The sequence below is a fragment of the Castanea sativa genome, chromosome 4 (genome assembly GCF_040712315.1).
Source record: "Castanea sativa cultivar Marrone di Chiusa Pesio chromosome 4, ASM4071231v1".
Lineage (NCBI taxonomy): Eukaryota > Viridiplantae > Streptophyta > Magnoliopsida > Fagales > Fagaceae > Castanea > Castanea sativa.
In genome coordinates, this window is record NC_134016.1 from 30,806,871 (window position 1) to 30,830,477 (window position 23,607).

General features: G+C 33.3%; 2 protein-coding genes across 5 annotated transcripts; both read left to right on the plus strand.

Moving 5' to 3' along the window:
- The first annotated feature begins 6,236 nt into the window (after positions 1 to 6,236).
- LOC142630357 (carbon catabolite repressor protein 4 homolog 3) lies at positions 6,237 to 12,066 on the plus strand. Its single transcript, XM_075804348.1, has 13 exons — positions 6,237 to 6,639; positions 7,143 to 7,306; positions 7,418 to 7,483; positions 7,922 to 7,974; positions 8,061 to 8,142; positions 8,241 to 8,327; positions 8,836 to 8,928; positions 9,007 to 9,039; positions 9,193 to 9,305; positions 10,007 to 10,118; positions 10,270 to 10,355; positions 10,442 to 10,526; positions 11,604 to 12,066. Exons 1-13 carry the CDS (start codon positions 6,333 to 6,335, stop codon positions 11,691 to 11,693), a joined length of 1,371 nt encoding a protein of 456 aa, XP_075660463.1. The 5' UTR covers positions 6,237 to 6,332; the 3' UTR covers positions 11,694 to 12,066.
- Positions 12,067 to 15,985: 3,919 nt separating this feature from the next.
- Positions 15,986 to 23,166, plus strand: LOC142631538 (uncharacterized). Of its 4 annotated transcripts, none has more exons than XM_075805709.1 (10): positions 15,986 to 16,004; positions 16,111 to 16,245; positions 17,539 to 17,712; positions 19,016 to 19,415; positions 19,547 to 19,830; positions 19,927 to 19,995; positions 20,073 to 20,129; positions 21,248 to 21,300; positions 21,385 to 21,460; positions 22,014 to 23,166. In XM_075805709.1, the coding sequence occupies exons 2-10, from the start codon at positions 16,202 to 16,204 to the stop codon at positions 22,936 to 22,938; spliced, it is 2,082 nt and encodes a 693-aa protein (XP_075661824.1). In that variant the 5' UTR covers positions 15,986 to 16,004; positions 16,111 to 16,201; the 3' UTR covers positions 22,939 to 23,166. The 4 variants fall into 4 exon arrangements, with proteins under 4 accessions (XP_075661824.1, XP_075661825.1, XP_075661823.1 ...); XM_075805710.1 differs by lacking the exon at positions 15,986 to 16,004 and having other exon boundaries at positions 16,057 to 16,245; positions 19,016 to 19,177; positions 19,289 to 19,415; XM_075805708.1 differs by lacking the exon at positions 15,986 to 16,004 and having other exon boundaries at positions 16,057 to 16,245.
- The last annotated feature ends 441 nt before the right edge of the window (positions 23,167 to 23,607 follow it).

The window sequence follows — 23,607 nt, forward strand, 5'->3', positions numbered from 1 at the left end:
ATATTTTTGAAATAAAAAATATGTTTGTTTAGTTGAAATTGAAAAAATAATTTTTTGAAGAAAAAAATAGAAAATACTAAAATATGTTGTTATTAGGATTTGAACTCATGATCTACAAATAAAATAAGAATCATATATATTATCTCACAAACGGTAATATGCATGATGCATTTAATTATAAATTTAGTATTTCTCATTTCTTTTCAATTTATAAATTTATCTAGTTTAGCATTATGAGTTAACAATACGCGCAAGTGAATCACTATTATTTTCTTAAATTTGTGTGACAATTTTCTATATTATATGATTTGTTTTTGTCTTTTTCTTTGCCTTTATTTATCTCTGTCTTTGTCTTGTTTCCATATTTCTGACACTCACAGACTCACCCAATCCCACTACCAACACTATGATTTTATTCTACACTAGCAAGAAAAACTTTTCCCTACCCTATACCACTTCCGACACTATGTAAACTTTTCCTAACTTTACTATTTTTTTTTTTTGGTCTGGTTAATGTGTGCCCTTGGAGCACACATTAACAAATCCATTCACAAACACATTCACAGAGAGTCACAAAGCCAAAAAGCCTTAAAAAAAAAGGCACAGATTATTCACAATCAACAACTCAATTCATCATTCATCAATAAACACAAGTCCACAAGCACAGATTGTTAGATTATGAGATTCACAAATATTATATTAGGTTTTGAAGGAAACTAGGAAAGGATAGATTAAATACTTGTGAGTTGAGCTGGAGCAATGAAGCTGGGTTGGGCAGATTGAGAAACCGGCGGCAAGAATCAAGATGGGTCTCACGTGGGCATGGCGACGGTGGCGGCGTTGGTGTGGTTGTTTCCCATTTGGGTATGCGAGGGGAACCGATGGCAGCGTGAGGCGTGAGGCGTGGTGGCGGCGTGGGGCTTGAACAGTGAACGACTACGTGAGTTTTTTTTTTTTCACTGTGTTTGTCTCACCCCTCTTTTCTTTTCTTTTATTTTTCCTTCGTTTTCGGTTTTCCTTTGTTTTCAGTTTTCGCTTGTTCTGTTTGCTAGGTTTTCATTTTTTTTCTTTTTTCTTTTTCTTTTTTACATTTTTTTTAGACTTACATGGGTTGATGGGCTATTGACTGGGCTGGCTGACTGGGATAGGGGGGGCCTAAGTCCTTTTTTTTTTTTTGAAAAATTTTACCTACAATTTTTTTTGTTTTGGGCCCGGGGGGGGGGGGCGGGCGGGCCCCCATAGGCCCCCACAGGCCCCCACCTGGGTCCATCCCTGATTGTGGCATTTGTAACCGCCACTTCAAATTAACTCACCGTGTGTATTTCTTAAATAAAATGTAAAATTAATGGAAGCCTATCCATTTGACTTCAATATCAAAGGGAGGTGCAAAAGTGAAACAAGAAGTATTAACCACCGCTCCTCCTTGGTGTGGTGGTCACTTTACAAGTATAAATGTTTTTGGGGTGTGGAGGATAAGGGTCAAGATTTAAGTCTCCAAGAGGGAGCTTCATACACATATACACTTAGATTATGCTAGAGTAGAATTTCTATCTTGTATCAAAAAACAACTCTACCAAATAGCCTACCTAAGATTTTCATTTTAGTATTAAACATCTAATGGTAAAAAAATAAAAGGAAAATAATGATAAAATGCATGGGTGGTTATTAGGTTTCAATGTTACTTATGCACTTAATGCCTTTTTTAAGCTCATTGATTTACCTTTTCTTATTTAGATACTAGAATAAGTTGAGAATTATCAAGTAAAACAGTTAACATTAAGGGTGTGTTTGTTTGGAGGGGAAATAGGGTGAATGGAAAACTTTGGAGACAAAATGGGAAGAAAAACTTTTTTGAAGTGCGTTTGGTTGAGTGGGGAAGAAGAAAAATAAATGGTAGGGCGTAGGTGTTTTCTCCCTGGGCCCACTAAAAAGTTTCTTCTCTAAAATGGAGAGAAAACTAAGGGGATAAATTGGATATCATTTTTGGACAAAAATGCCATATACAATTGCACCTTCACCCACGCTGCTTTTCTTCACACTTTTTTTTTTCTTTCTTTTTTTCCTCCTAGATGTTGCGTGCATCCTTTTTTTTTTTTCCCCCCATTTTCTTTTGATTTACTAGGTAGGCTTGTCTAGTATTCTTCTTCTTTTCTTTTCTTTTTTCTTTCTTTTGTGTTTTTTTTTTTGGTTTAGATGTGATTTTTTTATGGACATGATTTTTTTTTTAAAAAATTTAGGTAATTGTTTTTTTTTTGGGTTTTTATCAGTTTTTTGGTTTTAATTGGGTATCATTTTTTTTAACAAGGGTATATGCGTAAAGTTACACAAACTAATTTTTTCCATCCCTCCATTTTTCTACTCCCAACCAACAAAAATGAAGGAAATTAAAATCTTTTCTATCCTCCCACTTTTCTATCTTGTCACTATTTTCTATCCTCCCACTTTTCTACCCCTCCATCCAAACAGACCCTAAGTGATTTTCATCTAGGGGTGGTCTGGAGATGTCACAAGTACAACCTGTCGCTCAACAAGTAGACCCAATCATGTCTGTTTAAGAATTTTCCTACCATTAATTGATGACTGAGCACTTAGTCGAAACTGTAAACAAATTATTTTTTAAGTGAGTGGTTAGGATTATTAATAAGAATCTTTTGATTAATTGCGAAGTTTATTAAAAATAAGGATAATGAAATAAATTGATACATACAAGGGGTTGGGTTGAGTTAGTTGGCTTAAAAAAATTATCAACCTAAACTGGCTAAGCCAACTTGAGGCTCTAAATCAAATTTCAACCCAACCAAATCCACCAATCCACACAAATCAATCTAAAGTATCAGGTTGGGTTAAGCTAGGTTGGGTCTGTTTTGTCAAGTTAGTAAGCTAAATGGTTGCACATCCCTAATTAATTGAGTGTGCCTTAATTATATTCAAGCTCTTACTATAAAACTTAGTAGAAAGAAACAGTTGGACGTCATACTTAAGGAAGCTAACACAAACTCCTAACATATTCAGAAAAATTAAAATCCATAATAGGATTTATAGTTTGAACAGACCATTAATATAGACTAGAATAATCAATCACTCAAAAATCCCATCCTATGCTGAAGCTCTAACTTGATGGTGTTGTCAGGTTTTTTGTATTTTAGTGACTGTCTAATTTTTTTTATTATAAGGATTAGGGTTCAAAAACCCGTCTTAAACTTGATATAAGTAAAATAAAAACTTTTTGAGACACTTTGCATTATACCAAGGAATAATAGGGCCTTACTGTAACAGTGACAACTATGTAATTTCCTATTGATAGAAGTGGATCTATTTGATGTAACAAATGAGCCTGCTGCCTAGAGAGGGTATGGTTTAACAGGGCAAAGACTCACTTGAAGAAAATTTAGGATCTCAAACGATTCTGTAGGTTTAGTAAAGTTAACAATTATTTCACTATAAAAAAACATTGTAGCTTAACTAGCATCTTATGGTGTTTTTAACGAAGATATCTAGGATTCAAATCTTTTTTTTTTTCTCATTATAATTATTGAATTATTAAAAAAAAATTACTTCACTAGAACTTACCATTTCTAAAATAAATATATATAAACAAAAAAACCAAAAAAAAAAAAAAAGTACACACATTTAATTACTTCGCTAAAAAAAAGAAAATTACGTTTACCTTTTTAAGCTAAGGTATAATTTTTTAGTCCATTAACCTATTTCCTATAAATTTTTAGTTCATTAACCCAGTTCCTTTATACTAAAATGATTTGTAGTAACTAAATTGGTCATTCCAGAGAAAAAGGAACAGTCGTGATCAATGCAAAAGCTCTCAAATGCAACAACATTTACAATTTGTGATTGGTTTTCAAAGATAGCATATCCTGATGGGATGGAAGTAGAGAGGGATATACAAAAGCATCGTTAAAAAATTTAGCAGAAACTGTTTGTCTTTTTCGCAATAAATAAGTCTTTTATTAATATACTCCTACAAGATACGAATATAATTATGATGCCTTGTCTCCTTCATCCATTGCACAGCCAGACCATTCCCATAAGAAGAAACGACGCATTGTTTAATGTGGTTTACTTATAGAATCCATTAGCATATTCATCTCAAGGCTCAAGCGATTTAAGCCTAAATATAAATAGGGCAAAATTTAAGCACATTACTTTAGTTATAGTATATTATTTTTCTCAATTAAATATAAAACACTTGTTGTATGTACCAATGAAACACAAATAACATTTTTTTTTTACTAGTGACAGTTATATTCAATTTATTCATGTGTTTGAGTTTAATTGAAAACCTAATGAAACACATATTGCATCCGTAGATTATAGGGGGTGGGTTAACCACTAAAAATTAAAAAGCCCTTCGATCAGTAAATTAATTTAAAATTTTGGATTGAAATCCTATGCAACACTCTCAAGGGTTGAGATTCAAAGTCAATCTCAGGTCTAGAATCATTTTTATTTTATTTTTTACAATTTTCCTTTTTATTTTTATACTCAACATTTTTTAAATCCACAAAACTTCTCTATTTCCAATAATGAATGAGCAATGTTAGGGACAAACCCATTTCCACACTCAAATCCCTATATTGCTTATGTGTTTAGTCTTGATTGGATTTCAGTAATTTCACATGGTCCAACACACGTACATAAAGATGCCGAAATTCAATCAAGAGTTAAAATTTTTAGTTTATATTTAAAATACTCTATGCATGTGAGAATATTCCACTAAAACACGAAACACACGTCCATACACAATCTAGCTAAAAATCGTGTTTATCATGTTGAAAACACAAAACAAGAGTGTTCATAGTGTATAACTATCACCGCTCACTCTATATAAATTTTGTATATAACCCGTGCTTACGCACGAGAATGATAAATTGTGGCGGTGTTATTGATATTAGCTTAGGTTATAAAACATATAAGATATTAGTCCGATTAGGACATTTGGAGGTATTAAAGTAGTTTTTTTTTTTTTTTTGCAATTTTCATAATATTAGTTACGCTAAGTTTTTCATTACACTGCAATTATGTATATAATTTTGAAAATCATGATTGGATATTACATATACAATATTATTTTACAATCACTATCCATGAAATTCTACTAAATACAACACAAAATAATAAATAATTAAAAACAAATTGGTCCAATAGTTTCTCCTAAACTGAATGGGGAGAGGTGCATAGGATTGTTCAACTCAATTGCAATTTTTTATGTTCAAGATCCAGGCATACGAAAATATCTGAATAGAAATAGTATAAAATATATGTTTATTAGTTCAGAGAAAAAATAACAGTAAAAATCTAAAAAATTTAATTTGTATGGAAAACTAACAAAAACAAAATTCAATTTTGAATCTAATTAAATTTTCTAGCAATAATAATAATAATAATAATAATAAGTGAAACTAAGAGAAACTCAAATTAGAATTCTAATTTTGCGTCATGTTTCTTAAATTATTTATTTTTAAAGAGTTTTATTTTTTAATTTCAAAGTCAAATGTGGGACCAATCATAAATATTTATCTAAGTGAGTTATTAAGTACAAAAACTAAAGAGTCTAGAATAAATGAATTGTAAAAAAAAAAAAAGTGCTTCACAATAATAAATAAATAAAAACATGGACAATTTACATTTTATACCTAATAATATCCTTAAATTTTTTTTAAAGAGTTAACAAAATATAAAAATGACTATCAATAGTATTTAAATTATATATATATATAAATTATATTATGTATCTTATTGTATATTTTTAAATGTATCCATGCATATGCATGAGGTTACAAGATAGTGTGTGTGTGTATATATATATATATATATATATATATATATATATATATATATATATATATATATATATAAAATTAGGTTTTTTTATAATTTATTTATATTGAACTCCTCATTTTTTATATTGAATTAATCTCACTTGGCACAAAAATTTAAAAACTTAAATTAGATGAGAAATATGACATAAAATTAAACTCTAATTGAATTCTAATTTTTACACTAAATTAAATAACTTGGCACAAAAATTTAAATTAAATAAGATACATAAGGTAAAATTAGACTCTAATTGAATTTTAATTTAAAATATAATTGGATTTTTTATCTGCATTTTGCCTATCTATAATAATAACTAAAAAAATAAAGAAAGGGGCGAGTGAGCAGTGGTGTGGTGAATGAAGAGACAGCGTGTCAGTGTAAATAGGATAAAGTCCTCCACAACACACAATACTGTGGCGCGCCCAAAACTCAACTGAACTGAACAAAGGTAGTTGAGTTTAGTTGAGTTGAGTTGGGTGAGAAAGCTGGAGATTAGAATGAGCTGCTGGGAATTGTGTTCCAGTTCATGGGTCTTGTCTCGTGCGCCCATGGCCATGACCAGTGGTTCTAGCTGGAGAATGGGCTCGACCAAGACCAAGACCAACCACCCCTCTTTCTTCTTCAAGTTGAAGCCCTCTTGCTGCACCACCAATAATATTAATGGTCCCACAGAGTCTTCTGCATCTTCTTCCTTATCTTCTCGTGCATGGTACAACCCCCTTACAAGAACACATAGATCCTTGGATCAGGATCCCGATATTGTCCGCCACTGGATCCAACCCGATCAACCACTTGCATCCCCAGGTACAAATATTCATTTATTTATGTTCTCCTTGGAATATTCTGCCATTCTTATCTTATAAGGCACTTCCTTATTTATGTGTGTCTTAAATTATAAAGAGAAATGATGAGATTTGTACACAACACTTGCTAGTAACAACTTGAGTTTGTTGCAAAATTATTGTTATATTGTGGATGTAATACTGAAAATATTGTGAAAATTTGTTGCCGAAGGGTTTCATCTCTTTTACCCAATGGTTTAAATTTCAAAACAATTATAATTTTTTTTAATCTTGCATTTTCTTAGCAACCAATCCCAAAATTCTGGGACTAAAGCCTGGTTATAGACTTGTAGTTGACTTGTTTAATTTAGAGAATTTTTCTGTTTTGAATCATGTAAGATGTAGCCATACAATTTTTACAGGCTCATGCTGACTAGTTTGAATAACATAGTGAAAAATCTGGCACTTTGATTGAGCAATGCATTCAATTTGTTGTGGTTTGTGGGTTGTGTGTCTGTGTGCCAGAAAGATTTACAGTGGCGTCGTATAACATATTGGGGGATAGAAATGCTTCGAAACACAGAGATCTCTACACAAATGTTCCTTGTTTGTATATGACGTGGGAACATCGCAAGAAGGTCATATACAAAGAGCTCATGAGATGGAACCCTGATATAATCTGTTTGCAAGTAAGGCTTAGTTCTTAATTATTATTTGTGTGTGTGTTAGTAATGTGATTCATTAAAATTGGAGTTTATAGTAAACTTATGGACTTATGGTGTCTGGTATTATTTTGTCAGGAAGTGGACAAGTATTATGATCTATCAGAGATTTTGGTGAAAGCGGGATATGTTGGGTCCTATAAGGTTATTTTTTAATTTTGAGCCAACTTTGTCCATGAATTTAGTATTTTCGGATTCATGTAAATGTACTCGACCTTCATACAGTTCCATTTGTGTGCCTTTTGAAAATCCTGCTTGGTATATTGCAAAGTAAAATTTTGCTAAAACCAACCGGTTTGAAACTTTTCTTCTTAAAATTTTTTTAAATTATTTTCTCTCTTCCAAAAATTTAAGAAGAATTTGGTTCATCTTGAAAGCTAATATTATCAAATTGCTGATTTGTGGTATGCTTGACTAAAAATGGACCCAACATATGGTGGTCTTTCAATTCATAACTGGGAACTTATTTATTTGGGATTCGCAACCTGAGTAAATGGAACTGTGTGTGTGTCAAGTCACTTTATTCATGTACAGATTTGATCAAGTTGAAACTAAACATTTCTAAGTTTCCTGCAATTGTAGAGACGCACTGGAGATGCAATTGATGGCTGTGCTATGTTTTGGAAAGCCAATGAGTAAGAAAATTGTGGTTTGTTTCATATTATCTTTTAAGATACATACTGGCTAGCTTGAACTAAATGAACAAATTTTAACTCTTTAGGTTCCGGTTATTAGAGGGAGAGAGTATTGAATTCAAGGGTTTTGGTCTTCGTGACAATGTTGCCCAGCTTTCTGTTTTTGAGGTATCAATCCATTAGGATATGCTGATTTGTATTAGCAGTATTATGATTAACAATCACATTGATACTCTGGAGTCTAACTTTCTTTCCTGTACAGGTAGATGTGTAAAGATGAATCAAGAAGACTACTGATTGGGAACATCCATGTCCTTTATAACCCAAGCCACGGAGATGTTAAATTGGGTCAAGTAAGTCCTTTTACCTTGATATTCTATGTTATCGTGCATAACTTGAATATGATTACTTTTCTTATGCTTCTGGAATAAAATAAGTAGACTGATATATATGTCTCTTATAATGATCTTTTGTCAACTGTGAAGTGCATCTTAAGTATCTCATAGCACCCTCTCACAATTGATTTTGAACTATAACATAGACAAAAAAAGTGTGTGAAACTTTAAAGGAATCGTTATTAATAGTATAAATAAAATTTTCTTTCGAAAAGCATGTGTGAGTACCAATTTACTGCTGCCATTAAGTTATTTTCTTAATAACCTCTTAATGAAAATTTAGTTAACTATTGTCAGAGAATAACTTTTAGCATAAACGTTTGTGTACTGAATGTTAATGACAAAAAAACTGGGGTTTGCATTCACTTTTCTGCCCCCCCTCCAACAAAAAAAATTTTAAAAAAAGATCAATGTTATGCATCAATTTTGCTGATGCACTTTGATATTGAATAACTTAATTTTGTAGATACGCTTTCTCTTGTCAAGGGCAGAGATCCTCTCAGAAAAATGGGGTAATGCCCCCGTTGTGCTTGCTGGAGATTTTAATAGCACCCCTCAGGTGCGATATCTAAAACTGTATTTGTCAAATTTACATCTTGCACTAATAAAGATTAATTCTTCATCTTCTCGTTGACAGAGTGCAATATACAAGTTCCTGTCATCCTCCGAGGTGAATTTCTTATAAAGTTATTAATCACATGAGCATTATCTTGGTTATAGAAGTCAATTATTTATATAAATTGTATTGACAGTAGTCATTTTATGAACCAATTTTCACAGCCAAAGTGCTTGATTAAAATTAATTTTTGTTTCTATTTTGCAGCTAAATATCTTATTATATGATAAAAGAGAGTTATCTGGGCAGAGAAGTTGTCATCCTTCTCAAGTTTTGGGTGTCAAGAAAGAAATGAGGAGTCCGTTGATCTTGACAAACAGGTATTCTTTTCTTAATTGTGGTAGGTACTTAGATTTTTTATTTATTCTGCACTGGTATACGTATGTAAATTTGATTTGGTTAAGAGCAGCACAACTGTGCTTGGAGCTGGCCTAGTTGCATTACTTTGTAAGTTCACAATTAATTCTCATGCAAAGCATTGGGGATTTGTTTTTTAATATCATAAGAATTTAAACCATCTGCTTTTTTTTTTCTTTTTTTTTTCTCAACCATATGAATAGAGGTTCTTTTCTTTCCGAATTTCTAAAACAACAAAACATTGGAACATTTTTGTCACCTTCCAGATTTGGGTGAGATTTTCATTATTTATTATGTATTCGTCCCATTAGATGCCAGAATCTAGTCCTGCTTATTAAATCTGTGGGTACTGTGGTTTTATGAGTTAAATCGTTTACTTTAATTACTACTCTACTTACTTCTTCTTCTTTAATATTCTGGATTATTTCACTTCAATTCCTATTTTCATCTTAGGATCTTGTCCTGTTTGACAATTTTAGCTATAGTAATGCTTGTCTTGGAGTTGTTGATATCACACCTAGAGGTATATGCCTGATTTAGGATAACTAGAATTAGAACATCTTGTTCGTCATTTCTTACTTTATACAAAGAAAATATATACTATATTTCTTACTTCTTAGTGGTTATTATTGAACTTCATATGCTTGAATGCTGTTCATTTCAGATTATTTAACAATTGCTGGACTGATGAAGAGGTAAAAGTTGCAACTGGAAATGCTGGGTGCCATTTACTTGTGCATCCCTTGAAGATTGCCAGCTCCTATGCCACAGTGAAGGTTATTAGATTCTACTATTTTACAACTTCATTGTTTAGATTTTTTTTTGGCTGCTGTTCTTCTTCCTAGGTTGGTAGTTCTCTTTTCCTATCTCATGCATCATATAAGTCACTATTTTTTTTTAACTGTATTTCCATCTATATATTCTCAGGGTTCTAAAAAAACTCGAGGATGTAATGGCGAACCTTTAGCTACATCCTACCACTCAAAGTTCCTTGGAACTGTTGACTATTTATGGTAAGTAGCTTTCTCTGAAAGTTTTGATGATGATTCTAATGGTGGTTGGTGATGATGGAAATGTCAAATGTCTTTTACTGATTCAGGTACTCTGATGGTATTGTACCTACAAGAGTTCTGGATACCATTCCACTTGACATTCTCCAGAGTACAGGTGGTCTCCCCTGCAAGGTAAGAAGACTCGAGAGCTCTGCCACCAGATGCAATTTGAGTTGAAACTCTATGGAATTTTTCAATGACTAGAGTGATATACACTTGCACGGTTTGGATTATAATGGGGAATTAAGCGAGAGGATTTAGTTTTTTTAATTTTTGGGATTCTTTTGCTTGATTATGGGTTTAAATCTTGAACATAAAATTCAAGGCAGAACTTTTTTGGTAGATAACTCAAACAATTGTCCTTGGGAATTTGTTGACATATTACATTCTGCTGAAGAACTTTTGTTCTTTCCAAATCTGTTCTGAAATCCACTAGGAAAAGCTTCTTAGCCTTATTCAGTCAACTAACTCTACTTCTAAAATCATATTGCAAGTATGGTAGAATGTAGGGCAAATAACAACTTCCTCACCTGTAGTTTGGCCAAAATTTATGTTGTCTATCTGTGGTTTGAAATTTGACATTTTACCCCCTAAAGTTAGCTCAGTTAGAGTTCTGTAACCAATCTTTGTTAAAAATAGAGCTAAATATATAATTTCGATCCACTTTTATGTCTCTCTCCTCCAAAAATACAAAAAACATAAAAATACAAGATCAAATAAGATAAAAATAAAAAAAATAAAAAAAGAATCTATCAGAACACTTGAATCATGAGATTTCAAACTATAGGTAGACAATTTAAATTTTAGTCAAATCTCAGGTGGGTAAAGTGTCAAATTTCAAACCACAGGTGGGCAATTTAAATTTCAGTCAAACCACATGTGGGTAAGTTGTAATTTATCTTGGAATGTATTTGGAAGTTTTTCTATATGCCCGTGCCTGTTCTTGAAAACTGGTCTTTATAATTGTTGAAGTTAAGTATCATATAACTGTTGCCCTTTATAGGGGCCTTCTAAGTTTAAATTTTTTATGGCAATGGGTTCTAGCAAAATTGAAAACATTTTAATAGAATTATAGAATTTCTAAGCACAGAAATCCTCATTTTTTCCTACTGTAATACACTTCTCCATTGACTTATAATGGGTTTTCAATTGATTACATATTTTGATGTCTGTACATTATTATCCAAATTGACATTGTTTCTTATGCAGAAAGTGGGGAGTGATCACTTGGCCTTGGTTTCTGAGTTTGCCTTCACACCAAGAACAAAAGAAGGCAACAATTTCAACTCTCAAGTATAGCTGACCTAGCATCTAGAGAATAAAGTTATATGTCAGTGACAGATTTTGTGTTGAGCTTCTAAAAGTGAACTTCGATCAACCAAGAAAAGAATCCTATATATGACCGCTCTCTATAGATTATTTATTTGGGAAGACAAAATTTGAGTTCCATGCTTAAATAAACAAGATCATGAAGGACTTCCCTTTGTAGCATTTTTCAGCCAACTTATAGGTTTATGGGTTTGAGCAGTAGGTAGTTCATAAACATTGTACTTCTTTTTGCTTTTCTTTATTAGTATTATTTTTAGATGGAATGTTTTCTTTATTAAGCTTTGACAACAATGTGGATTTAACATTAATTAATTTCATCTCTGGTAATTTCTAGTGCTGTTAATATGGGCATGTACAGTTTTCAATTGATAGCTGTAAATGCTTTTCACACAAGTATGAGCTGCTTACTGTACGGCTCTTTATATTCATACACAAATTACTCTTGATTAATGGTGAATTTAACTGATTTAATTTCCCAGACATGCAATACACCAGCTTGAATGAAAGTTGATGTACTTCTAGCATATATAAACCACCATGCACATTTGGTGTGATAGTCACTCCACAAATATAAGTGTTTGAAGAGTGTAGAGAGCAAAGGCCGGAGTTCTAGTTTTCAGAAGGGAATTCACACGCATAGGATTAGACATGAGTAGAATTTTATCTCAAGATTCTCAACTCAAAAAAAGGAAAAAAAAAAGAAAAGAAAAGAAAAAGAATCTTATATACATTGTTTTGGGGGTGTGACTGTTTTTATAATCAAATCTACCCATCTAGCCCTAGAAAGGTTTTTTTTTGGGACCCCAGAAAGTAATTATAGCCTAACTTGCCTAACTTAAATGTACTCGGTCTAAAATCATGTGTATGGTTATGCTTATGCCAGCCATATCTCTCTTTAATGGATATCTAGGTCTGGTTAGTGGTTACACTAACCTATACCAGAGCACGGGTACATATCCAAATTCGGGTGTCGGTACGGGTGCGAGTACAAGATTCGGTAATTTTTGAAAATTTAGGGTGCGGGTGCAGCGATTAAAAAATTATTAATAATATTTTTATTTATACATTTTATATATTGCTAAGTATGCCTTTTTATATAATAATAATAATAATAATAATAATAATAATAATAGAAAACTCATATAATAATAATAATAGATAGTAATAAGTACTCAAAAATTTTTGACACTTGAATTATTGATAGATATATTAAAATAGATAAGGTTTTCCATAAATAAATAAAAAGATGTGCAACCCAAAAACAAAATAAAGGATATATGTAGCAAGTATTAAAAAAGGTGTAGCTTTTAAAAAAAAAAAAAAAGGGAAGATGTGGCTCAGTAGTGGCTCACGTGTTTGGTTAGGCACAAAAAAAAACAAAATACTTTAAGAAATAGAAACAAAGTGTATCAAAAAAGAAAAAAAAAAAAAAGGACAAAGGCTTAAAGGAAACAGAAGTTAACAAAACTTTTTAGTTATCAATGGTGGAGGTGTGGAGCTGGAGGCGCACAGAGAGACGAGAGTGACAGGAGCTAAGCTGAGACGTGAGACAAGAATGAATCAGAGAAAGTGAGACGGGAGATGATTCTTTTGTATTTTTTTGTTTTGTTTTGTTTTTTTTTTTTTTTTGTGTGAATTTGGGCCTGAATTGGCTAGTTCGACGTCAGTACGGCCTATATCGGTGGTTTCGGCCCGAATCAGCCTGATTTCGAGAGAGTTGGCTCGTGTTGGCACCAAGAAAAAAAAAAAGGACATGGCACAGACGCACAGGCAACGGTGTCGCCTGCCACACCCCGCGTCGGACGCTGGTTTGGTGGCCGAAATGCGGCTTGACATGGGTTCGGCGGCCAAAATGCCGCGTCAGTGCTTCATAGAATAATAATAATAATAATAATAATAATAATAATAATAATAATAATATAATTACTATTACATGGGGGAGAATTCTTTTTCCATGTGGTCGTGACATGAAAAACTATTATATCCTTTTTTAAATATAATTACAAAATACTCATTCCTCTCGCATAATCTTCCTATAAAACAAATTAAATCTACTATAATGTGAGAGAAAATGTACCAAGTTGCTCTATTGGAACATGAAAGTAATTATTAATTATCCTATGAGGCCAAAAGTTTTGTAAATTATAATTAGGCTCACAATTTCTAATACTTTCAAAATAAATATGAACATCAAACCCCTATCCCCTTACTTTATACATATAAACTTCTTCTATGTCATGAATCATTGTGGCTTGCATTTGTCTTTCCATTAATAATAATTTAAAATGGTATATTTGGACATCACTGCGCATATAATATTCTACTGGATAATTTTTTATAGATAAAATCAAACAATTTTGAATCAAAATTTGTTTGAATAAAATGATTATTTATTAAAAAAAAATTTCCATATATATATATATATATATATAAACTACTCCTCTGTCATGAATCATGATGGCTGGCATTTGTCTTCAGGTGAGAGACTCAACAATTTTTTGAAAATTTAGGGTGTGGGTGTAGTGGGGTACGGCAATTAAAAGATTATTACAAATATTTTTATTTATATGTTTTATATATTGGTAAGCATGCTTTTTTATATAATAATAATAGAAAACTCATATAATAATAATAATAAGTACACAAAAATTTTTGACACTTGAATTATTGATAGAGGTATTAAAATAGATAAGGATTTCCATAAATAAATAAATTAAAAAAAAAAGATGTGCAGGATAAAAACAAAATAAAGGATATATGTAACAGGTATTAAAATAGGTGTAGCTTTAAAAAAAAAAAAATGAAAAAGGGAAGATGTGGCTCACATGTATGGTTAGGCACAAAAAAAAAAAAAACATAATGCCTTTTAAGAAACAGAACAAAGTGTATAAAAATAAAAATAAAAAAGGAACAAAGGCAAAAGGAAACAGAAGTTAACAAAACTTATCAGTTATCAACGACGGAGGTGTGGAGCTGGAAGGGCATAGAGAGATGAGAGTGAGAGGAGTTAAGCTAAGACGTGAGATGGTTCGTTTCACACTTTTTTGTTTTGTTTTGTTTGTTTTTTTTCAATTTTGGCCTGAATTGGCTAGTTTGGCGTCGGTATGGCCTGTATCGGTGGTTTTGGCGCGAATCGGCCCAATTCCGAGCGAGGTGGCATGTATTGCACCTAGAAAAAAAAAAGGAACACGGCACTGACGCAGGCAACGGAGTCACCTGCCGCACCCTGCATTAGGCCTCGTCAGACCTGGGTTCAGCAGCCGAAATGCGGCCCGACGCGAGTTCGGCGGCCAAAATGCCGCTTCAGTGCTTCATAGAAGAAGAAGAAGAAGAAGAAGAAGAACAACAACAACAACAACAATAATAATAATATAATTACTATTACATGGGGGAGAATTCTTCTTCCATATGATCATGACACGAAAAACTATTATATCCTTTTTTAAATATAATTACATAATACTCATTCCTCTCACATAATCTTCCTATAAAACAAATTAAATCTACTATAATGTGAGAGAAAATGTACCAAGTTGCTCTATTGGAACATGTAAGTAATTATTAATTACTCCTACGAGGCCAAAAGTTTTGTAAATTATAATTAGGCTAACAATTTCTAATACTTTCAAAATAAATATGAACATCAAACCCCTTTCCCCTTACTTTATATATATAAACTACTCCTATGTCATGAATCATTGTGGCTTGCATTTGTCTTCCCATTAATAATAATTTAAAATGGTATATTTGGACATTATTGTGCATATAAAATTCTACTGAATAATTTTTTATAGATAAAATCAAACAATTTTGAATCAAAATTTGTTTGAATACAATGATTATTTATTAAAAATATATATATACTTTTCCATATTGAAAGTTGAAACATGTGCTTCAAATTCAACAAATAGAAAAAAAAAATTCTCTACAAACAACTTGATGGAAAGAATTGATCCCATTATAAACGTGACGCTACCTTTTATGCCTTATCCAGTAGAAAACTCTAGCACGAACATCACAACCGTCCACACTCATCAACGGTCCAGATGTCACAAAGTGCACGTGGAGCCACCGTAATCTGCCACTACCGCATGGTCAAAAGAACATTACGTGTTGCCGTAAAATCCCACAATGTCACACACGGAGTCATAAAACAACGACACATTAGACTGTTCACTCAATCACAGCCCACCACGTGTCCTTTCCTCCAATAACAAATAACCGACCTATTTTTCGGCTTTTTTCGCTTACTTGTTACGTCAAGAATCGTCGTTGCAACTTGTAAGGCACCACCAGCCCCCACCACCACATTGCTTTTTTTTTTTTTTTTTTTGCTCCCAAGTTTTTCGCTTCCATAAGATTTTGTTTTGTGTTTTTGTTGTTGCAGAAAATCTAGAACTCGGATTTTTATCTCTATCTAAAAAAAAAACAAACAAGAACCGAAAAACACTTTTGCATACAATTTAAGTTTCAATTAAATGTTGCAGCGCTTCGTTGACAACGTCCTCGCCGTCGCAGAAGAGTGAGCCCCATTTTCTTCTTCTTCATTCTATATTGATTTGAATAAAATGATTGTATCTCTCTTTTAGAGCTTTATTTATTGCTCATCTTGGGTTGGCCTTATAGGTTTTTTATTTTTTTGGTTTTTATTATTGTTTGTGTATATGGGATTCTTTGATGATTTAACCAACTGGGTCAATCAAGAAATGTTGATTCATTTCTGGGTTTTTTTTTTTGGTTGTTGTTGTTGTTGTTGCTGTAGTGATTAATAACCAGGATCATCTAACTTGATTAAGGAATGGCTTAGATTATGCCACATCACCACCCACATTAATTATCATTATAATTATTATTAGCTTTGTTTAGAAATTAAAATGATGTGAAAATTTTGATATGATTTAGGAATAGTCAGTGATCAGCATTCAGCAGGGTTTGCCTTTTCCTTCTGTCTGGAACATATCAGTGCTACAGCTACTACAAGTTTTACTACTTAGAGCTTACAAATTGATGTGTTATTAATTATGAAAAGGCAATTCAAATATTCATTTATCAGGTGGTTGAAGCCCACACCATTCGCCACATCAGTTTGTAAGCATTATGTGATAAAACTTTTAATACCTTTAGCATTTTTCATAATTTAATTGTTACAATAATTGGGGAGGGGAATTTAAACCTTGGTTGTTCTTTAGGTAAGTGGACTGAGTTACAAGGTTGTTGGCAACGTCATATTAGTAGAATTTGATAAAGTATTCTCAATTTTGCTGAGAGTACTCACAAGGGTTAGTGTATGCATATGTAGGAGGTTATGGCTCTCATATAATGCCTATGATGGCTGTGTTTGGTTCTCTTCAGACTTCTGAAGAAGTAGGCCTTGATCAAAAGTTTGGGACTTCCGTGAACTGATATGTGAATTATTTGACTGATTGCACGGCCTGGTTCATCCTTTGTCCTTGCATATCATAAAACTATTCATAATAGAGAAGAAGTTTGAAATTCATGCATTTTATTATATTTTTTAGCTTTCTAGTGGTGGGGGTTTCCGGGGTCGTTTTCTTTTCCCAAAGTATGTCTAATTTTCCTATGCTGTCTTCAGTATTGCTGAGAAAAATTGTGTTTTGGTTGTTTTTCTATGGTACTAGTTATAGTTTGGGTGTCATTAAGGCTCATATATTTCCACATTATGTATGGCTTTATCTATCTATCTTTAGGTGCCCTCCAGAGGATTATTTCCCTTGAGCATTTTTGATATAGCATATTTTTGGTCATGAAATGAGCAATTCGTATTTTTTTTCTTGTTTTTATTTTTTTAGTGCAGGTCAGTGAAGACATTCACTTACGAATCTCTGAACAATATTGTGAGGCTGATCAATGGAGTGTCAGCGCTTTTGTTGACAATTTTGCCAGGGAAAGCTAAGATCCTTGAAGGTATCCATGGCTGGGAGCTTAGGCCAACCTTTCGCGGACCTCGATTTCCACGTTGGATGGAAAAGTAAGTTTTAACTATTTTGATGGTACCTACGAAGTTGTTTTGCATCCAAAGCTTGTATGATGGCTTGGGATCGTTCATTGTTAAACAGAATGGAGAGAGTTATTCTTGACAAGTAGTGATGCAGCTGCATAGTGCTGCAAATATATGTTTATAAAAACAGCAGATTAAACCTAAGCAGGCAGAAAAGGGGGTAATTCCCAGAAATAAAATAATTGTTATCTCAAAGTAGGCTGCCTTCTTAGCTTAAATTCAATGCTCTTAGACATTCTAGATAGGACTTAACTACTTTCATAGGTTCCTAGGTATGAAATCTAGTGGGTACTAAGATTTTGACCATACTAATTACATTTTCATTTTTCAAAACATGGAAATTAAGGACTGATTATTAAACCTTACATAAGTATGCAATTACAAATATCATGGACTGGTTTTCCTAGTAACTTTGACCAGCTGGTTCTTTTAGTCTCCCATGGGTACAAATAACTTTGATCTTGAGTTTGTTGTTAGCACTAGGAGTGAAAAAAAAAATTTTAATTTTGTTTTATTTAATTTCAGAAGGCAATTGTATTTTTACTATTATTCTATTGGATTTTATTTTAGGTCTTATTAGCTGATTGGGCTGATAATTTCCTAGAATCAAGGCTTTGACCCAAGTCAATTAGGGTTAGGACTTAGTACTAACAGTCTATATAAGCCTGCTATTATACTATGGAAACAAGTTTGTGATGGATAAAATTTCTATTGTAAGATTCCTAATTCCTTGGTGCTGATTCCAGTCAATATAGATTTTGATTCATATGTTTTCTATTCCCATTTGGTGCTGACTACAAACAACCATGGGTGCTGATTCTTATGTTTAATTTAATTTTTCTGTTCTTGTGTTTATTCAGTCTTGAGAATTCTGTATTACTACAATTTACTTGTCTTCTTGACCGTTGCTTGAACTTGGCTTTCCGTTTGTTCACCAATGCCATTGCAATTCTCACAACTTTGTGCTAATGAATCTCAACTCTTTGTGCTGACAAAAGGGGAAGAAATTCGGAATTGATTTTGCATGTTGATGAAAGATTTAAAAAAAAAAAAAAAAATTTAAAATCCTTAAAAATCATTTTTTTTTTCCAATTGTGTGTAAGGCTAGGCTTATATGGTGCTTTTATCAACATATGATTATCTGAATATCTAGCTTTTTCATATTATAAGAAACTTGTTTCCAAAGTTTATTGTTTGTTGTGCAATTTTTAGTCTTTGTTTTGTGCTTGCATATCTTGGTTATTGACATTTCTGCATTTCTGTGATGTTGTAGTGGTGTGTCCTCTTTCAACCAGTTCATTTATGAGCTTTCTGTGGATTCTGATACATCAAGTGTAGATTACTCATCTGCAGAAGAAGATAGTGATAGAAACATATATCCTGCATCACCTTCATCTCAAAGTTCACGTGTCTCAGGAGCCAGTACTTATACCAAGTATGATAGGCATCGGACAGGATGGATCAGATGCATATTCTTTTGGATTCTGTTGCCTGCAAAACTTCTTATGGGGATCCCAGTTTATCTTTATCGTTTTCTCTTTAATAGGGTAATAAAAGCCCCTGCTCTCTCTGGAAGCCACCAGCATTCAGGTTTACATTCGATTAAGAGAGTGTTTACCCTCAGGGACCAGATTGTTCACCGCACCACTGACAGGAGACGTGGAGTCATAGAGGTTTGTGCAATGACTTCTATCTCCTATCAATCTTGGAAATTGTGATTTTTTTATCATTTGTTTTTCTCATCTTATGGATTGATTTGCATGCATGATTTCCATTTTGCTTATGTATCTCATTATCTCTCCAGGATCTTCATCTAGCAATAGAGATTTTCATCGAAGCTATTTTTGATATTGTTCACAAGGCAGCTCATTTTATTCTTTCCCCATCAGAGGCTTTCAGAAAACTATTCAGATGGGTTTCATACTACATTGGGCATACTAAAGAAAATCATGGTAACGTTGTGGAAGTATCTGTTACTACAGATACTCTTGGGGAAAATGATCCAGCTCCTACAGAACAGAATGTGACTTTTTATCAGTCTCTAAATACAGATGCCCGGACATGTCAGGATGTCATAACGGAACTTGGGTAACGGCTATGCTCCAGCTAACTTTATTCAAGTTATGTTTCTCTCTGGAAGTATTCATATTTTCTGCAAGTACCTTACGTTTCTACCTGTATTAGGTACCCATATGAAGCTATCCATGTGGTCACTGCTGATGGTTATGTTCTTCTTTTGGAAAGAATTCCTAGGTAAAAACTTGTTCCTGTCAGGTTTTGGGTTTATTTTTGGGTGAATGGTGCCTTATGCTTGTAGTGTGATGTTGCAGACGTGACGCCCGGAAAGCAGTTTATCTTCAGCATGGAGTTTTCGATTCATCTATGGGGTGAGTTTTTCCATCTTTCTCTTCCTTGGTTAGTTGTAATTTGCGCTAGTGAAAAGTCAGTTGCAAATACGATTTAGTTTCAACATAGGGGATAGGATCCATCTGCTCTATCTCTCTCAATTTTTTTAAAAGAGAGTGGATTGATGGAAGAAGTGCTCCAGAAAATACATTAAAATTATTGAAGTTATAATTTTTCGGTGCCCGGCTCAGGAGTGTAGTTTTTTCATTTTAATGTATTTTTGCATCTTTGAGTTTAGTCGGAGTCTGGAGATTGAAATTTAGCTAATAACAATTTAACAAGTAGGTAAAATGGATGGAATTTTGTGGGAATATTGAATTTCTGTCCACCTTTGAACATTCAAAATTATTGATTTCTTTACATAGGTTTGGACTTGATTACTAAATATGGGATCATTCTTTTAGCTTTGTATATTTAGAAAAAAGTTTAAATGTTGTTCTTATCAGCAACCATTTTTTGGCCTTTGTCTTCTTGTGACCCCATCATCAGACAATGTGGTTTCTCTGCCTTGTGCCACCAAATTGTTGTAGTTTGTCATCTTGTCATTCATTATTTTTAAAAATTTGTATATGAGCTACATCCTCTTCCACACTAGCTCTCTGCATGATGCATCCTCTTTCTTTCCTTCAAATTCTACAGTGCGTCATTAAAAAACTATATTAAAAAAAAAGATGTTTAGAATGGTAAAACATAATATGTTAGAATGTTCCTTTTTGTTTTGGCTGAATTAATATGTTAATATTTATTCTTTATGCATTCCTGTTTGTCGCTTTTAGTCCTCTAGAATCGATTTTCTTTTCTTTAATAAATATGGCCAAACCTTTATCAGCAGCTTAACTTTATCCTTAGCAGAATGCATGAAAAAATTGACCAGAACATATAAAAGACAGGTTGGTTTAGAGCATGTTTGCACCCATCCCTCCTAGAAAGCCCAAACCTATATCTTTTGTTAAAGCCTTCCTTAGTAAATTCAGTACCACATTCTTAGTTAATAAACTTATTGCATTATGTTTTCTTATATCTCCAAAATCTTAAAATTTTGTTTTTCATATGCATTGCTTAAATTTTTATTCCAATAATTTTTTTTTTCTTTTCCCAGTTGGGTGTCCAATGGGGTTGTTGGTTCTCCAGCTTTTGCAGCCTTTGATCAAGGTTTGCTACATTTGCATTAAGAGTATGTGCAGTTTGCAGAACACGATTGAGCAATGAATATGTGATTGCTTGCTTGTCTTGCAGGGTATGATGTTTTTCTAGGGAATTTTCGGGGTTTGGTTTCTAGGGAACATGCTGACAAGAACATTTCCTCACGACGGTAAGTACAAATGAGTTCCATATGTATTTGTTTGTCAGTTTTAATATTGAATTATATCTTTTCAGTCTGTTTGGATTTGAAGAATGGTTGCTAGTATAAATTGTTCAATATAAATTTACCAACACAGGATTATTTGAGTTTTATTTATTAAAAAAAAAAAAAGAATGTTCGAGTTTTAGAGATTTTACTTGAACAACGACACTTGTAATGTTACTTATCCCATAAAAAAAAGACACTTGTAATGTTAGATTTGAAATAACATTGTACAACTAATCATTTCAAATCCAGATATTACTAAAATTTAAATCTATCCACAAATTTCGTCAATTAAAAAAAAAAACATAAACAAAAACAAAAACTTGTTATTCAAGTCATTTAAACTAAAAGTTGAAATCCAAATCTTTCTCTTTGAATGCCTCTATCCAATCAGTTGCATTCAAGAAATTTACGGTGGGGAAGGAGGAGAACGAGACTACATTATTTCAGATATCTTATATAATGTGGTACTATTATGGTATGGTAATGCTGTAACTAAATGTTAGCATCAATTTAGGTACTGGCAATACTCCATCAATGAGCATGGCACTGAGGATATTCCTGCAATGATAGAGAAGATTCACCAAGTGAAAACTTCAGAATTGAAGCTTAGCCAACCTTCTCTTCAGGAGGAAAGTGATGATCAGCCTTACAAACTTTGTGCAATCTGCCATAGCTTGGGAGGAGCAGCTATACTGATGTATGTAATAACACGACGGATAGAAGAAAAGCCCCACAGACTATCTAGATTGATTTTATTATCACCTGCCGGGTTCCATCAGGATTCTACTTTTGTTTTCACAGTGGTTGAGTATTTTTTCCTTATGTTTGGTCCTATTTTGGCACCCTTTGTACCTGCCTTCTACATACCAACCAGATTCTTCCGGATGTTACTCAACAAGTTGGCTAGGGATTTCCACAACTATCCTGCTGTTGGAGGGCTAGTCCAAACCCTAATGAGTTATGTGGTTGGTGGAGACAGCTCAAATTGGATTGGTGTGTTAGGATTACCACACTACAACATGAATGATATGCCAGGAGTTTCATTTCAAGTGGCGCTTCACCTTGCACAGATGAAGCACACTGGGAAGTTTAGAATGTATGATTATGGGAGTGCATCTGCTAACATGGAGGTGTATGGATCTCCTGAGCCATTGGACTTGGGTGAACACTATGGGCTCATGGATATCCCTGTTGATCTAGTTGCTGGACAGAAGGACAAGGTAATTCGGCCATCAATGGTAAGAAAGCACTATAAAGTAATGAAGAATTCAGGTGTGGATGTATCATACAATGAGTTTGAGTATGCCCACTTGGACTTCACGTTTTCCCATCGTGAAGAACTCTTGACATACGTCATGTCACGCTTACTGCTTGTGGAGCCTACTCCAAAACAACCATCTAGTCAGAAGGCTCTGAGGTTGAAGAAAAAAGGGCTGTGAGGTTAATTAATGCCATGGATCGTCCAAAACAGCTTTTTACATGGCATGTTTGTTGTACCATGTGTGTTTTAGGTGCACATTACTGTAGTAGATGATACGGGTGCAATTTTTACTGGACTTCAGTAATCTTTCCCTTCAATTTTATCGAGGGGAATGATTTTGTACTCAAAATTTGTATACTTTGTGATAGAGTGATGAATTGATTAAATGTGTTTTCTGTTACTCTTACTTGGCAGAGAAGCTTCTGAAATGTTTTCCAATTCCCAAAGCCAAAGGGGTTCGAATTGATCCATTTTATTGCTTCGCAATTTAGTCATGAGCTCCATCCTGATTAGACAATGTTGCTTCCACTTTTAACGAGATGGACTGCACATTCCTGGGTACACGTCCTCTTTAGGTTTGGCTCATCAGGAAAAGAGAAAAAATTGGATGCATTAAATGACTTGTACTTCAAATTAGGACTAGAACAATGATTATCAACTTCTCCAGGAAGTCAAACCTTGCTACAGGCCAGCTTCCTCCATAGTCCAGACTATTCGGTCACTACCAGTACCTGCTCCATTGCCTAGACTGAAGCAATTATACCACAAAACAAAAAATATTTCAAGACATTTATATGTGCCATTACCCTCCCCCAGCAAATAACAAGAATCCTTATGATCAGATGGA

Coding starts and splice junctions, on each gene's coding strand:
- LOC142630357 (XM_075804348.1), top strand. CDS start 6,333: ATGAGCTGCTGGGAATTGTGTTCCAGTTCATGGGTCTTGTCTCGTGCG. Junction 8,328..8,835: donor GAGATGTTAAATTGGGTCAA/GTAAGTCCTTTT, acceptor TTAATTTTGTAG/ATACGCTTTCTCTTGTCAAG. Junction 9,040..9,192: donor AGTTCCTGTCATCCTCCGAG/GTGAATTTCTTA, acceptor TCTATTTTGCAG/CTAAATATCTTATTATATGA.
- LOC142631538 (XM_075805709.1), top strand. CDS start 16,202: ATGTTGCAGCGCTTCGTTGACAACGTCCTCGCCGTCGCAGAAGA. Junction 19,831..19,926: donor GATGTCATAACGGAACTTGG/GTAACGGCTATG, acceptor TACCTGTATTAG/GTACCCATATGAAGCTATCC. Junction 21,461..22,013: donor AAGAACATTTCCTCACGACG/GTAAGTACAAAT, acceptor GCATCAATTTAG/GTACTGGCAATACTCCATCA.